General features: G+C 38.4%; 1 protein-coding gene across 1 annotated transcript; it reads left to right on the top strand.

Annotated features, from left to right (window-relative positions):
* The first annotated feature begins 2,859 nt into the window (after positions 1–2,859).
* LOC133999205 (NACHT, LRR and PYD domains-containing protein 3-like) lies at positions 2,860–13,567 on the top strand. The gene is made up of 9 exons (XM_062438395.1): positions 2,860–3,052; positions 4,182–4,374; positions 4,475–4,795; positions 6,178–6,261; positions 7,687–9,544; positions 9,931–10,104; positions 10,325–10,498; positions 11,308–11,354; positions 11,456–13,567. The coding sequence occupies exons 3-9, from the start codon at positions 4,495–4,497 to the stop codon at positions 12,007–12,009; spliced, it is 3,192 nt and encodes a 1,063-aa protein (XP_062294379.1). The 5' UTR covers positions 2,860–3,052; positions 4,182–4,374; positions 4,475–4,494; the 3' UTR covers positions 12,010–13,567.
* The last annotated feature ends 1,000 nt before the right edge of the window (positions 13,568–14,567 follow it).

Raw genomic sequence — 14,567 nt, 5'->3', positions numbered from 1 at the left:
TAAATGTCCTACTGTCTAATTCAATTTTATTTTTATTTAAAAGTGAGAAATACTAATTATCGAATTAATGGCTAAGATGTAGAATTACCCTTGCAAATAACAAACAATCGGCCAGGTGCCTCCAATTTAAGGTCAACTGGGATTATTCAGCACAGCTGGGTAAAAGCAGATTAGGGTGGTGAGGAACGTTTGGTTGACTCTTAACAGAACTTTAAGAGAAAATATAAGAGAGATTTGAGAGAACGTTGCTGCTTGAGGCTCAATATCGCAAACAATGTAGAGTCAGTGGTTTTAGAACTGAGAAGACTTTAATTTGATTTGAAAAGTATTGATGGAGCTGAAACTCCTCATGTTATCAGGTAGGTCCTTCACTGAGTTGTGGCCCAAATGTAGTGTGATGAAATGGTACGATACAATCTCTTATAGGGGATATTCTGGAGGAGCTAGAACTTACTGAGCATACAGTATAAATACTTAGCAGGAGACAGTGGACATTATGAATATAGAATGCAGGTTTTTAACAACTATAGTAAGGGGTTGCAGAGAGAAAACAGCTGCTAGTAGTGAGTTTATATTAGTTCACATGTGTGCAGACAGAAACTCTATCATTAGTCTCTGCGGCTGTTAATCCTGTAAAGTCTGAACCAACAAATAATTGCCAGAAAATTATAATTCTTTGAAACTGGAGTGTTTATTAGACCTTCTGACAAGTAATTTAAAATGTAACACTTTGCATATATGAGTTTTATTTTGTATCATATTTTTATACATATGGAAGTTTTTGAAGTTTATTTTTCATTTTAGACAAACAAAAACATATGAATACAATGTTTAAAGCCCTTATACAGTAGGTATGAAGCTCATATCACCACCTACTAAACTTTTTATGCATGTTGATGATACAAACAGGTAAATGAGCTTCTATACCTGCTGTATCTCATTTGATACTCACATTTTCAACAGGAATATAATAGTTAATATAATAAAACTAACTACAATATATTTAGTAATTCAACAGTGCATTGGTTTATCTGCTCTACATGTATCTGATCTTATACACCAGGTTTCTCACACTGATGATTTGGGGCTTTCTAAAACTCAAGGATCAAATATGATTCACTTTGCATTATAGGGTTAAAGCTGCAGCTGCTTCCGTCAACAGGAAATGATGTATCTTCACGTGATGCTTCACTTCCTCTCTCTTCACATAGTTTTCTCAGTGAGAGGAACTAAGACGCACATAAAGAATCCAACTGTGGGAAAAACATGAAATTAAGAAACTTGAGATTTGTCCATCGTGTAGTCTGTTACTCTTCATTGAAGCCGTATCATTAATCATCAACAGCATCCTTCATCATTAAGATGACACACGTTTCTTTAACATTCAGGCTGAAATATTTAACATATTTGGGAACAGTGGGACCAACATTAGGATTTAAAGTTAGATTCTCTAGGATCACAGCACACATTCATCATGTTGGATGATTTTAGTTAGTTTAGTAGGGAAAAGTAAAACAAGCGTTATGACATCGTGATGATGTAACATTGTAGGGTTGATATTTAGAGGAACTCACATGAAAAAGAGGAACCTTATTTTTTATTATTTATTTATTTATTCATTTTTTACTATATGTGATAACTTGTAGATTGATGAGGGGGAGTGGATGTTGAAACAAATCATCAATTACAACCAAATAATTTACTTCTAGCAGCAAATTAAACCAGTTGATTAAAAGTTCACTAAATGCTTGAGAAAAAATGAAAAACATATTAGGCCAAAAAATACAACTTGCACAACACATACAAATTTGGAATAAGCCATCGGTAACTATTCAAATGTCTCAATTACACTGGAACACATGGATAAAATGCAGAATTCATAAATTATCAGATATTATAAATAATAATTCAAGATCAAATATAAACTAAAAGAGACTGAATTTTTAAAATATATTCAACTGTGAAGTTGGTGAAGACGAAACTTTGACATCCGAAATAGAGCAGAAATAGGAGAGATTTTCAATAACGGGGGTAAAAAGAAATGTATATAATATCCTTAAAAGATAACTAATAATTGGAATAAAGACCTAGATATATCAGATGCTTACTTATCAATTTACCACCAATGAAAATCTGTGTTTAATACAATATAAATGAATGACAAGAACATATTATAGTAGAGATAAAAAAATCCTGTTCCTCCGATCATTGTTTAAAATGTATGCTATCAACGCCTTTTGGTACTACGAAGAGATGAGGAAGACTTGGGATGACAATGAAAAATGGCTGTCAACACTCAACAGGATGGCATATATTCTTTTCTCATATTTAGTTTATAAGAAATTAATACGGCAGAATTGGAAAAACACAGAAGCACCAACAATTCAACAATGGAAAAAATAAATGAAATACTATCTGAACATTGAAAGGACGCTATTGGAAGATAACAAAGAGAAACTTTTCCAACGAGTATGAGGTTTAATCTACGATTCTTTGTAGAGTCGCAGAAACATGAATCACAGATGATCAATATCTGTAAATACAAAGGAACCTCATTTTTTGGTCTTTTTACTCTTTTATTGTTTTTGAGGTTATTTTATTTAGCTCTTAATTAGGTCTATCTGTACATATGCCTGTGATTGTCTGTTTTAGTCTGTGTATATAATTTGGTGCATGAAGATAATAAAATTCCTTTTTGACAAATTATTGAGATTGTATGGAAGTTTAGAGGAAAAGCAAATTAAAGCAGATCAAATTTATGTAATTTAATTTCTATAATGAATGACACATATATGCATATGTTAAAAGTTATGTTTGTATCTTTGCTCTGGTTCAGAAGTCAAGAACATAACAGCAAAAAAAAGAAAGAAAAAAAGGAAAAGAAAGAGGAACCGGGCTGAGCTAACGTTGGAGTTCCACGTCTTTAGACACACAGACTGTAGTTCCTCATTTTAGAAATCTCCTTTATGAAATAACTTGACTGACGTACAGCAGGACGACCGGACTTGATGTTGTTGGCAGGTTTTAATAAGCTCTAAACCTTCAGTGACAGGTAAGACTTTTTATTCTTGTACTCATTACAATCTAGTGACTTAATTTGTAATTTAATGCCAAACTCGTGGTCTGTTTTTTTTACTTCCACATCACTGTGAACAGATCTCTGCACTGCAGCCACATAGATACTTCCTTTTTATTTAGTTTACTTGAAAATAACAGCTACTCCCGAATAAAACATCAAATTTTCCTCTCAGGATGAATCTTAATGATTTTGGTGATACTCTGGCACCATCACCGGGTTGACTTTTGTAGTTTTGAGTAAGATGTAAACAACCAGAAATAAGTTATAGACATCCACGTCACCTCCAGGATGAATTGTTAAGCTTTGGAGATCACCTTAGTTTTCATCCAGCATCATCGCCAGGTCAATTACAGTTTGATTAATACTTTGATTTATGACCAAATATCTGCAAAACTCATGACTGTTACCAACCTCAGCTGAACTTTGTAGAAATTGAGATTCAGATTCTCACTAGTGTCATGAACCGACTAAGAGTCCAAGACAAAAAAGGGAATCACACATGAATAAAGCTTCTAAAATAACATTTAATATCAACCTAAGTTACAATAAAATAATGGTAGTCAGCCAAGTTAGTAATGAGAAAGAGAGAGAGAGAGAGAGAGAGAGAGAGAGAGAGAGAGAGAGAGATAGACGGAGAGAGAGGAGAGAACTGAGAGAGAGAGAGAGAGAGAGAGAGAGAGAGAGAGAAGAGAGAGAGAGAGAGAGAGAGAGAGAGAGAGAGAGAGAGAGAGAGAGAGAGAGTGAGAGAGAGAGAGAGAGAGAGAGAGAGATCATTTCAATTGTCTAAGGCCCAAACTACCAGATGCAGGTAGTACCACAGTAACTTAGTAACTCATGTGTACTAAATAGTAGATAGATTTTCACAGTCGACATTTGGACACTCTGAGGGTAAATATAGTGTAACATAGTAAATGAAGAGTGACAGCTGACCACTCAGCACTCAGCACTCCTGTTGCTGCTTTGTGTATTTCAATCAGGAGAGACAAGTGAATAGAAAGATATTTATTGTAAATATGTAATGAACAAAATCTTAGTAATGACAAAGTCTTTGGCGCTTGAACTCCATGAGGAATCGTCTCTGAACGGCTGCATATATATGTAGATCCCCCATGAAGTCCAGACACTGGTGGTGGTGATTGCTGATGTGACTGAAGAGAAGATGGCAGACCGGAATAGACTGCAGATCCTGTAGAGAATGACGGAGATGGGAAGGACTGAAGCAAAGAGAGAGAAAGGCTCATTTAAACGGACCGCTACAAGATGATTGAGATAGCGCCCTAGACATAGAAAACTAGGTAATAGATGAGCATGCTTGAAGAAGGCAGAAAGTTACCAGTTATGCCTGTATGTTTTAGAGACTGACTGAACTTTCGCTAAGCTTCATTTGTATTACAGTCGTCCTCCAGGTTGATAATATGACCTCATTATACCAGCGTGTCACCCTGATACCAGAAGACCTCCTGAACACTCTGGAGGAATTGAGACACCAGGAATTCCAGGACTTCAAATGGTATCTGCAGCAGCCTGACATCCTGACAGGCTGCCAAACCATCAAAGCGTCCAGGCTGGAGAAGGCAGAGAGGCGGGACACCGTGGATCTGATGGTGCAGACCTGTAAACTTCATGGAGCTCTGAAGGTGACCAAGAAGGTTTTAGGGAAGATAAACAGGAAGGATCTGGTGCAGAGTTTGTCAGACACCAGCTCAGAACCACAAGGTCAGTCACACTTTAACTTCACATTTCATACATATCTATATTGTTGGTGCATATACATGGGATGTACTGTGCAAAGCATTTGAGTTACTGAAGATGCAAAATAAAATGGTTTAATTTATACAGTAGTCCATTGATCAAAATTTTGCCTCCATAGACTGTATAGATGGGCGTAATGATGTGTGACCATAGACTGTATATAAGAAATGGACGTAACATCCGTGACGTCACCCATTGGTTTGTGGACTGCTGCTCGGAGGCCAATAGTATCGGATCTGAGCAGCGCCATCTTGAAAATTTCAGGTGCATGATGGGAAAAATAAAAATACGGATTCTTATATAGGCATCAGGAAGAGCATGAGGCGCCCTCCTGAACCTGTGAACCAATCAACCTGTCAATCACCACGTAGCCACGCCCTAATGCATACCCTGCTTTATCGTCACATATAAAATCAGGGAGGCCAAAATGTCCCAAATGAACATCATACTGCATTGAAGAAGGCTTTAAACTAGCGATTGAGACCATAAACACATTTTGAAAACGTTTACTGAGGTTAGAAATCAAGTGAGAAGTTGGTGAATTCTCCATTGACTTGTATAGAGACGGAAGTCCTTTTGACACTAAAACGGTCGCCCCCTGGTGGCCTTTTGATAGAATGCAGTTTTAAGTTACTTCCGCGTTGGAAGTCAGAGGACTGGAACTCCCCGCCTGTGTGTGACGTCACCTGTTGGTTTGCATTGGAGCTGGTTTGAGGTCCAGAATTGCAGCTAACGATAGTAATCAAGTAACATTAAACAATAATAAATATAATGAAATATTGTGACAATAGTCCGATTCCGAGTCCGAGTCCCAGAGCCAGGGAGAGCAGCAGGTGAGCCAACTGTCAATCACAGCTGTCAATCAACACCCACAGCAGAAATCAAAGCTACTATAAGTCTTCAAATCTTATTAATGGAGCAATCATTTCCAAAATAACCAACAGCACACTTATTGTCCTCAAACCTTAATTTAGAGATTGAGACCTTAATGCCTCGTTGTGCTGCCCAACCATTGGATGTCAGTGTTTTACTCAAAGATACTTCATCAATGTTTATATTGAAGATTCCAGGTTTGAGGACAGTACAGGTGTTTTTGAACTACAGCAAATTAAATATGAAACTGGGAAACATGATTGCAATGGTAATACACAATCATGGGAGAAAGTGTAAAGTTAAGAGAAGACTCACACAGCCTTAAACTTAATATTTAAGTCAGATCAGTTACACCACATTCAATCCAACAAGAAACAACATGGAAAGTTTGTGTTATAGAAACAAGCACTAATTAACGCAATAACAACAAGAAGTCCAATTAAAAAAACATTGTATCTCCCTTTCTGTCTTAGTGGATGTCAGTGATGGTAAAGAGACTTCAGAGAAAAGAGGACCTTCTTCCTCACAGACTGAAGGCAAAGTTGCTGTATTCTCTGGTATGTATGGAAGACAAACTGTTGTTTTTACATACAAAAGAATTGAATGTGAGTATTACTTTATGTGTGAGACTTTATGACTCCATTATAACTGTGGTAAAGCAAAGGCAGGAGAACTTGCTTGAGATCCATAGAATCCACTAACAAAAGTGTGTTCAGACTGAATGGAAAGCCAGTTTTTTTAAGGGGTGCAAAATAACATCAGTGTAAAAACAGCACTGACTCGCTTAGCTTACATAAGACAAACTCAGACACACTAACTGCCAACCTTGATAAGCCACAACAAACTGCTCAATCCCAACTTCTGATAGGACAATACACATGTAGTAGTTGAAGGAAACAAAACTATTTGTATCCCTATTTTGTCCCTTTGGACTCTGCTTCTATATCTCTGTGAAGACACTCCCGAGGTTCTTAAACTCCTTCACCTGCTATAGTGGTCAGTTTGACAGTGATGTCTCCTACTTTCTGTCATGATGTTCAGTATGTGTATTGTTCAGCTCATCTCTTTGGTCTTGTAGCAGCCCTATGTCTTCACTGATGAGACTCATCAATGAACAACACTTTGTTCATGGTCTCCGGTTCTGGGTCCAGGTTTGCTTTGTCCATTTAAGTTATGAATAGCAAGAGAGACACAATGTCCTTGTCTGGCACATGGTGTTACATCAAACCAGTCAGTTTGCCCTTCTTTTGCTGTCTCTGTACATGGCCCTGATATTGTCCAGTAGTGGACCTTTGACACCATACCCAATTGTATTAGAGAAGTCCAAACTAGCTCCATCTTGAGCAGCTACAACAGTAAAATGCTGCTTAAACATTGATGTATCAGTAACAACAATCTAATAATAGATAGTACATACAGAATACCATTTCAGTCAGAAATACTTCATTACAAGTAAAGTCCTGCATTCAAAATCCTACTCAAGCGACTTACATATGCGGAGCAGTTTGATGTTCAGTGTCTTGTTTAAGAACTCGTTATTATATGAAACAAGAGAGGTCAGGCATCAAACCTCCAGCCCTATGAGCAATGGCCAACCTGCTCTAACACTTGGGCTACAGCAGGACAGGATATGAGGTAACAAACATACAAGTGGGACGTAAGAGATGAGGAGGGCAAATAAAAAGAGGAGATCAGTCAGGTGTACCACTGGATGGCATCAACACCAGCAGCTGCTCACTGGTTACCATTTGAGGGTTGTGGTTGTACTGGGCAGCTCCTCTGTGTAAATATTTAAATGTTGTAAAACTGGGGTGACTAAAAGAAAATGATGTGTTCCACCTTTTGAGTAAAATACATATTGCCTATAGTATTTTAGTTATTCTACAGATTAAGATTATTTGCTACTGCTTGTGAGAAAAGGGCAGTGCATCTTGTATTTTTCTTTACATGTTTTTTTCCTATTTACTATTTATGTTACGAAGACGTGATGGTTCCAGTACCAGTGCCACAACCCAGATCATATTACCAAGATGGTCTTCAGTCAAACCTCAAAGACAGATTTATGTGTGCGCAGCAGGGATGGGTACAGAAGAAGGATGAGCAACGTATGGATAATATCTACACAGAGCTGTACATCACAGCAGGTGGTGACGTACACATCAACACACAGCATGAGGTCTTACAGATTGAGACAGCAGGGAAGCCAGCAGACACTGAGAAACCAATTCAACCCAGTGACATGTTCAAGCACCCATCTGGAGAATACAGACCCATCAGGACAGTTCTGACCAATGGAATCGCAGGAATTGGAAAAACGTTCCTTGTACATAAGTTTGTGTTGGACTGGGCCGAAGGACGAACCAATCAAGATGTGCATCTCATTTTTCCCTTCACCTTCCGACAGCTGAATCCACTGAAGGAGGAAACGTTTAGTTTGGCAGAGCTCATTCATGAATGCATCAGGGAGACCAGAGACATCAAGGAGGAGGCTCTGAATCACATCTTTACAACTCTGCAGTCATCAGGAAACACCAACTTTGACAAAAGTCCATTCAAACTTCTGTTTGTGTTTGATGGACTGGATGAGAGCCGCCTTCATCTGGACTGCTTCACTAATCGAAAGCAGAATGAATACTTTAATGTTACAGAGTCCACATCAGTGGATGTGCTGCTGGCAAATCTCATCAAGAAGAATCTGCTTCCGTCTGCTCGCCTCTGGATAACCACACGACCTGCAGCAGCCAATCAGATCCATTCTGATTTTATTGACATGGTGACAGAGGTCAGAGGGTTCAATGACCCACAGAAGGAGGAGTACTTCAGGAAGAGATTCAGAAATGAGGAGCAGGCCCGCACCATCATCTCCCACATCAAGACATCACGAAGCCTCCACATCATGTGCCACATCCCAGTCTTCTGCTGGATCACTGCTACAGTTCTGGAGGATGTGTTGAGCAGAGAGGGAGGAGAGCTGCCCAAGACCCTGACTGAGATGTACAATGAATTCCTGGTGTTCCAGATTGATCAGGCAAAAGAAAAATATGGACCAGAAAAGTGTGTTCAGTACATTAAGTCATTAGCAAAACTGGCTTTTGAGCAGCTGGAAACCGGCAACCTGATCTTCTACGAGAAAGACCTGATAGAGAGTGGCATTGATGTCAGTGGAGCCTCGGTGTGCTCGGGAGTGTTCACACAGATCTTTAAAGAGGAGCGTGGAAGGAAGAATGATGAAAAGATGTTCAGCTTTGTCCATCTGAGCATTCAGGAGTTTCTGGCAGCTTTCTATGTAGAGAAGTCTCTTGTTAACAGAAACAAGAATGTCATGTCTGAGCCAGGGCAAACTTGTGGTGGACATGTACGAATGGTTTTGAGCAAAACATCTATGAGAGAGCTCCACAGGTTTGCTATTGACAAGGCCTTACAGAGTCCAAATGGACACCTGGACTTGTTCCTCCGCTTCCTCCTGGGTCTTTCACTGCAGACCAATCAGACTCTCCTACGAAATGTACTGAAAAAGAAAAGAAGCTTACAGACCAATCAGGAAACAGTCAAGTACATCAAGGGAAAGATCAGTGAGAATCTGTCTGCAGAGAGAAGCATCAATCTGTTCCACTGTCTGAATGAACTGAATGATTGTTCTCTAGTGGAGGAGATCCAACAGTACCTGAGATCAGGAAGTCTCTCCACAGATAAACTGTCTCCTGCTCAGTGGTCAGCTCTGGGCTTCATCTTACTGTCATCAGTAAAAGATCTGGATGAGTTTGACCTGAAGAAATACTCTGCTTCAGAGGAGGTTCTTCTGAGGCTGCTGCCAGTGGTCAAAGCCTCCAACAAAGCTCTGTAAGTACACAGACAACTGCAGATACTAACTGTATCACATGTATAGTTGTTCTCAACTAATTGTCTTATTCAAGTAATCGATTATTTGATTAATTGAATGATCGTTAAAAATAGATTCTTCAGTATGATTGTACCTTTACAGACAGCGGTAGTCGTTTATATTGTAGTTAAAATATATTTCTGTAAATAACTGTGAACCCAAAGATAAGATTGTAAAATTTTGATAAATGGCTTTTAGTTATCAGTAATATACAGTAATCATCCAAAAAAGTTCCTGTCATTCAAGACCGTAATGCATGAGTATTTGACTACCAACGATAGAAATGTGATGTCTTTATCTTTGTAAACAATAGAAACTGTTTGTTTTATCACTAACTCTTCTTCAGGCTAAGTGGTTGTAATCTGTCTGAGAGAAGTTGTGAAGCTCTGTCTTCAGTTCTCAGCTCAAAGTCCTCTAAACTGAGAGAGCTGGACATGAGCAACAATGACCTGCAGGATTCAGGTGTGAAGTTGCTCTCTTCTGGACTGGAGAGTCCACACTGTAAACTGCAGACTCTCGGGTGAGATTCAAAATTGTCATTTAAGTTTTGCCTGACAAAGAAGTTCAGTTCTGGAAATTACTGTCTGAGAAAATGTATTTTGTTCATTAATTGTGCAGCAAATAAAACGCTCAATAGAATCAAGTCAGAATCAATTTCTAATCAGGTTATTCACTCTAACATAGAAATGGACACCCAATGATACACAAAAGCAAATCATCAGGTGTGTGTATGTCTACAGGCTTTCAGGCTGCATGGTTACAGAGGAAGGCTGTGCTTCTCTGGCCTCAGCTCTGAGCTCCAACCCCTCCCATCTGAGAGAGCTGGACCTGAGATACAATCATCCAGGAGACTCAGGAGTGAAGCTACTATCTACTAGACTGAAGGGTCCACACTGGAGACTGGACACTCTTAGGTATGAACAGACATCATGAACTCACACACTGTTTCTCTGTCACACTGACAAGCTGAGGACTGTTGGTTCACAGTCTGTACCAGCAGCTCTGCTGATAACAATGAAGACAGTAACTGATTTGCTGAGTTTCCCAGAGGCTGACTTCCAGGATCATGTGCAGAAACTACGATACATGATCCTGGATTTTTTTTGTTGAGACAATATCAAATATTTTTATCACAGTTTTGCAATGTTTGATGTGCTCTTACTGCATTCAAATGACAAGACTTGGGAAACTTGTAACCAAAGAAAATTTAAAGGAAAATAAGAGTTTTTATGTAATCACTTACTTGGATAAAAAGCACAATACATATCACAGTAACAACTCTATTTCAGAGCTAGTTTTAATGTATAATCTGAATATGAGAATCATGGGCTGAAAGTTCTATAACAAAGAAAAATACTGTACTTGAGTTCCATTTAAAAGCCTTTATTAAACTAAACTAATAATTAACTTTCATCTCGACATTGGCACCTAATAATATCAGTCAGTAAGCAGTCTGTTGAATTGTCCATTTCATTTAGAAAGTCGGGGTCCAGATGGGACTCATTGGTATTGCCCAATTTCAAACAGATTTAACAATATAAAGAGCTACCAAAATAAACTAGTCTACAATAATCCAATCAAAGAGGATTTTGAATGAACTTATGTGTAAAATGTACTTCAAATCCAGCTGTTTGTTCTTCATGTTGGATCTGAGTGAAGGTTCATGAAGATCATTGATGAGGAAACTTCTGAAGGTTCATTCTGACTTTGTTTCTTCCTCCAGACTGGATCATGGTGGAGAGCAGAGGCTGAAGCCTGGTCTGAGGAAGTGTAAGTGTTTGCTCTTTGATTCAACAACTATACCAAAGACAATAAACAATAAGAAATAAACAATCTGTTAATAAAGCAACAAGTAAACTTCTCTTCATCAGATTTCTGTGAACTCACACTGGACACAAACACAGTCAACAGAAGACTCAAACTGTCTGATAACAACAGGAAGGTGACACATGTTAAAAAGAAGCAGCCATATCCTGATCATCCAGAGAGGTTTGATGTCTACTATCAGCTGCTGTGTAGAAATGTTCTGACTGGTCGCTGTTACTGGGAGGTCGAATGGAGAGGAACAGTTCATATATCAGTGAATTACAGAGGAATCAGACGGAAAGGATTCGATACTGACTGCAGGTTTGGAGGGAATAATCAGTCCTGGAGTCTGAGGTGCTCTGATGGTCATTACTCTGTCTGTCACAATAAAAGAGAAACCTCCCTTCCTTCCTCTTCCTCCTCCTCCTCCTCCTCCTCTGTCTCTAACAGAGTAGCAGTGTATGTGGACTGTCCTGCAAGCACTCTGTCCTTCTACAGAGTCTCCTCTGACACACTGATCCACCTCCACACCTTCAACACCACATTCACTGAACCTCTGTATGCTGGGTTTGGGTTTAGCTTCCAGTCTGGTTCCTCAGTGTCTCTGTGCTCAGTGTAGGAGAGAAAATATGCTGACAAATTGACAAACTGTTGACTGTTTGATGAACTTTGTGAAAAAGACAACAACAAATCTGAGGACTCATCAGCTAACTTAACACACACATCGCAGTGGACCTCTACAACCTGGTCGGCCACAGTGCAATCTCAACACAAATAGTGCAACCGTATGACACTAAACTGAACTGTAAGATGCTCCAATCACTGATGGATGGACATCAATGACATATATGCTGATGACAGTCAATTGTATATGAGACACATTTACTTTTTGAATAAGTGTCAACTCCAACACGTGCAAGCATCTCTACAGTCTGTAAATCTACATAAATGTGATCCATCAATCCTTGTCAGGTAAGTATGAGAATCAATATAATGTGACTTTCTTTTATTTAATGACTTGTGGCTTATTAGAAGGAAGTGAGTTGAGTGAATGGCTCGATAATTAGTTAGCAAAAAGTTGCAAATGTCACATTAGGTATTATAGAGATTTATAGTGTCTTGTTGCAAATGTTGAACCATAGACTGTATATAAGAAATGGACGTAACATCCGTGAAGTCACCCATTGGTTTGTGGACTGCTGCTCGGAGGCCAATAGTATCGAACCTGTGAACCAATCAACCTGTCAATCACGACGTAGCCACGCCCTAATGCATACCCTGCTTTATCGTCACATATAAAATCAGGGAGGCCAAAATGTCCCAAATGAACATCATACTGCATTGAAGAAGGCTTTAAACTAGCGATTGAGACCATAAACACATTTTGAAAACGTTTACTGAGGTTAGAAATCAAGTGAGAAGTTGGTGAATTCTCCATTGACTTGTATAGAGACGGAAGTCCTTTTGACACCAAAACGGTCGCCCCCTGGTGGCCTTTTGATAGAATGCAGTTTTAAGTTACTTCCTCGTTGGCCTCATTTCAGAGGACCGGAACTCCCCGCCTGGACTGAACACAATTTTTAAAGTGTAAAATTGAGTTATTTTGATTGTGAGTATTCAGCCCCACTGAGGTTCTGAACAGCCTCACATGTGTATAATAATGCAAAAATGTGATTTGTGTGATGGTTAAATCATAAACATGGAGCAAATGGCTGCTAGTAATCAGTTATGACAAGTTATTTTCAGTTTGGCTTCAATAGAAGCTTCTCCATGAATGTCAACTAAATGTAAAACTTCCTCATGTATCTAATGAACCGCTTTCACTGTTGTTGCTCCTCCATGGTTATTTTTAGCAGCTGTGAGCTGTCGACACTGAATGATGATGACAGGTGATCTACACCTAATGCAATGTAACTGATGGGGGACGAAATCCACAAAAGGGCCAGAAGCCAAAAATCTGGGAACACAGCGTGATTTATAATTTAATCTTTGATTTTTGCTGAAATATTGGATCATTTGAACATTTATTGAAATGAAAGCATGTGAGAAGTTTAGAGGGAAAAATCAGTATTTGGTGGAGCTGTTAACAACTCATAGACATCTGAAATGTGAGCCGACTACACACTGCTTTCTGGTTTCATCTTTAACAATGTGTTGTATTTATAAAGCTTGTTATATTATCCATTGTGTCAAATCTGCATCTGAAAAGTAACTAAACCTGTCAAATAAATGTAGTGGAGTAGAAAGTACAATATTTCCCTCTGAGATGTAGAAAGTAGCATCACATGGAAATACTACAGTAAAGTACAAGTACCTCAAACTGTACTTCAGTAAAATACAAGTACCTCAAACTGTACTACAGTAAAGTACAAGTACCTCAAACTGTACTGTAGTAAAGTACAAGTACCTCAAACTGTACTACAGTAAAGTACAAGTACCTCAAACTGTACTACAGTAAAGTACAAGTACCTCAAACTGTACTGTAGTAAAGTACAAGTACCTCAAACTGTACTACAGAAAAGTACAAGTACCTCAAACTGTACTACAGTAAAGTACAAGTACCTCTAACTGTACTGCAGTAAAGTACAAGTACCTCAAACTGTACTGCAGTAAAGTACAAGTACCTCTAACTGTACTACAGTAAAGTACAAGTACCTCAAACTGTACTGAAGTAAAGTACACGTTTTTTAATTGACAAAAAAAGGAAAAAATAAATGTTTACAACTAGAAATTAACGCTAGGGGATCTATATCAAGATTTTTAACAGAACAGTGTTTTACAGTTTTAATAAATAAGTTGTAATAAAGCAGCACGGTTTCTTGCCTGTAAATTTACATTTATTCATATGGAATTTGTCCATTATAATAATATAATATAGGCTAATAAGATTTATATTTTCCATGAGACCAAACATTTTTTTTTTTTTTTTTGCCGAATTTGAATATTTAGTCACGTGACCGGTTCACGGTCACTGACATTGCTTCCTGGTTACAAAACATGTTATAAAACATCAACACTTTTTATATTTTAGGATTTATTTTAATTGATCTTTCATATGTAATAGATTATTAACAGTGTTTTTATATTATAAGACTTTATAAACAAACTGATGATAATTATGTTCAGGCTCCTCTAAGGACAGCTCGAGCCCAGCGCGGGACCCCGGATACTGGCGCG

Source organism: Scomber scombrus, chromosome 2 (assembly GCF_963691925.1).
Source record: "Scomber scombrus chromosome 2, fScoSco1.1, whole genome shotgun sequence".
NCBI classification, from domain to species: Eukaryota; Metazoa; Chordata; class Actinopteri; order Scombriformes; family Scombridae; genus Scomber; species Scomber scombrus.
The sequence above is the reverse complement of the archived record's forward strand: the minus strand, read 5'-3'. Positions and strand labels throughout refer to the sequence as shown.

What these genes read in the sequence shown, in the direction of transcription:
- LOC133999205 (XM_062438395.1), top strand. Translation starts at nt 4,495, where the DNA reads ATGACCTCATTATACCAGCGTGTCACCCTGATACCAGAAGACCTCCTG. An exon ending in CACCAGCTCAGAACCACAAG is followed by an intron (nt 4,796 to 6,177) that starts GTCAGTCACACT and finishes TTTCTGTCTTAG; the next exon opens with TGGATGTCAGTGATGGTAAA. An exon ending in TGGAGACTGGACACTCTTAG is followed by an intron (nt 10,499 to 11,307) that starts GTATGAACAGAC and finishes TTCTTCCTCCAG; the next exon opens with ACTGGATCATGGTGGAGAGC.